The 1,780-nt window shown below is 42.2% G+C and overlaps 1 protein-coding gene across 1 annotated transcript; it reads left to right on the top strand.

Moving 5' to 3' along the window:
• Positions 1–202: 202 nt before the first annotated feature.
• On the top strand, positions 203–1,406 carry BCIN_01g07000 (hypothetical protein). The gene has a single exon (XM_024690655.1). It carries the CDS (start codon positions 271–273, stop codon positions 1,369–1,371), a length of 1,101 nt encoding a protein of 366 aa, XP_024546424.1. The 5' UTR covers positions 203–270; the 3' UTR covers positions 1,372–1,406.
• The last annotated feature ends 374 nt before the right edge of the window (positions 1,407–1,780 follow it).

The raw sequence follows: 1,780 nt of genomic DNA, 5'->3' as shown, positions 1-1,780 counted from the left end.
TCTGGTCACGACTGGAAGAAAAACTCAGTCCCTTGTCAACTGTGTATAGTTTTAGTTGTCTTTGTATCTCACAAAGGATGCCCAACCCTGTTGTTACGTTGTAGGAATTCTGTGAAAGAAAGGTTGCTTCCCTTTAATAAGTGTTAGTCAACTATGCAAGAACAATCCATTGTTGACTATATCAAAAGCCTGTCAGATTCTCGAAATCAATTTTGATAATGCTTCTAATGCTTGCATCACAAACTCGTCTTGTCAATTAATACAATCAAGATGCTTAACCCAACAGGACCGTCTCCAGAAGCAGAGTCTCGGCTCACTTTTGGTGTCGAACTCGAATTCCTTTTGGCTACTTTGCCTGAGGGTGGTGAAACCCCCCATCCAAGCGACTCTCGCAAAGTAGATGCAAAAATTCTCGCGGATGAAGATTCCATAAATCATGATATCCAGAGAAAATTGGAGGAAGTTGGCATTCTAGCAACCGTGAAGGAGTCTGAATTTGGGAATGATAATGAAGTGGCTGCAAACATTGCTACCAATTGGATATTGAAAACCGACTGCACCGTTGACCCAGGTAAGCAAAGTTCAAACACCAGAAAGTATTTTGAATATGGCATGGAAATTATATCACCACCCTACTACTACGATGATGTCTCTCGAAGGGCCGTAGAAACAGTGGTGCGAACACTGAGATATAATTACTTAGTTCGTGTTAACGAAACTACAGGGTTGCATGTTCACGTTGGTAATGGATACCATGGTTTCGAATGGCCTATTTTACGCAACTTTATGGCCATCGCATGGACCTACGAACGTCAGATTTTATTGCTGATGCCTGAGATTCGGTTAAAGAACGTATTTTGTAAACCCCTTGATTGGTCCCCACTGGTTGGGGGGAAAATTGAGCTCACACGCCTTCAGTTTTTAAATTGTATCTTGGCACTTACTGATAATGAACAGGTATGTGTGGCATTGGGAACCAGAAATGCAGGCTTCAACATAAGCAATTTGGCCCCCCCTTTTCGTTCTACTTTTGGAAAACGCACGATCGAGTTCCGTCAGCACCCTGGAACTCTTGACTCGGAGGGCATTTTACATTGGGTTCACATATGCGTGAAGTTGGTTGAAAAGGCATGCCACGTCAAGGACGAAGAGCTTTTCGAGCGACTCCGAGCCGACGTCGAAAGACCAATTGGATTTGGGGACGAGAATAGTGTTACCACGGTTGACTATCTCATGTGGCTTGGTTGCCCAGCTCAAGCATACTACTATGGCAAGAAACTAATATCCGACAAGGTCCGAGTCGAGAAAAGAACAAAGGGCGCAGCAGAAAAGACAGCCATGGGTGGTGGTCATGTGGTCGAGTTCATTTGAATTCGACGAGAGGCATTTCAATCCTTCCTACGATAATTTTGTTACCAAGGCCCAAAAACTCACATGAGTATTATGAGGTAAGTCGCTCCCATTTCTTTTCTCACTCATGTATGCTGGTGGCCGGCGTACAAGTGAGTATATATACATGCTGCTAGTAGAACGAAAACCGTGGTAAGATATTCTCACATACTTATCCTTTATTAGCCCTTTAATAGATATGATTTTGCACCATCAATATAAATTTGAAAAGTTTCATTAAACACGTGAATAGAGTGAAGTATGTGATGAAAAATCTGTTTCTTGTCAAAATTAGCTCCCTTCAATCAATCAATAGTGAATGCGTCATCTTTTCATAGCAAATCGAATTCTCTTATGGTGAGATCTGATATACTCAGAAGTGAAGACTGCG

Source organism: Botrytis cinerea, chromosome 1, assembly GCF_000143535.2.
Source record: "Botrytis cinerea B05.10 chromosome 1, complete sequence".
Taxonomy (NCBI): domain Eukaryota; kingdom Fungi; phylum Ascomycota; class Leotiomycetes; order Helotiales; family Sclerotiniaceae; genus Botrytis; species Botrytis cinerea.
This window is presented reverse-complemented; position numbering and strand designations above follow the sequence as displayed.

Excerpts from the sequence above, each read along its gene's own strand:
- BCIN_01g07000 (XM_024690655.1), top strand. The coding sequence starts at position 271 with ATGCTTAACCCAACAGGACCGTCTCCAGAAGCAGAGTCTCGGCTCACT.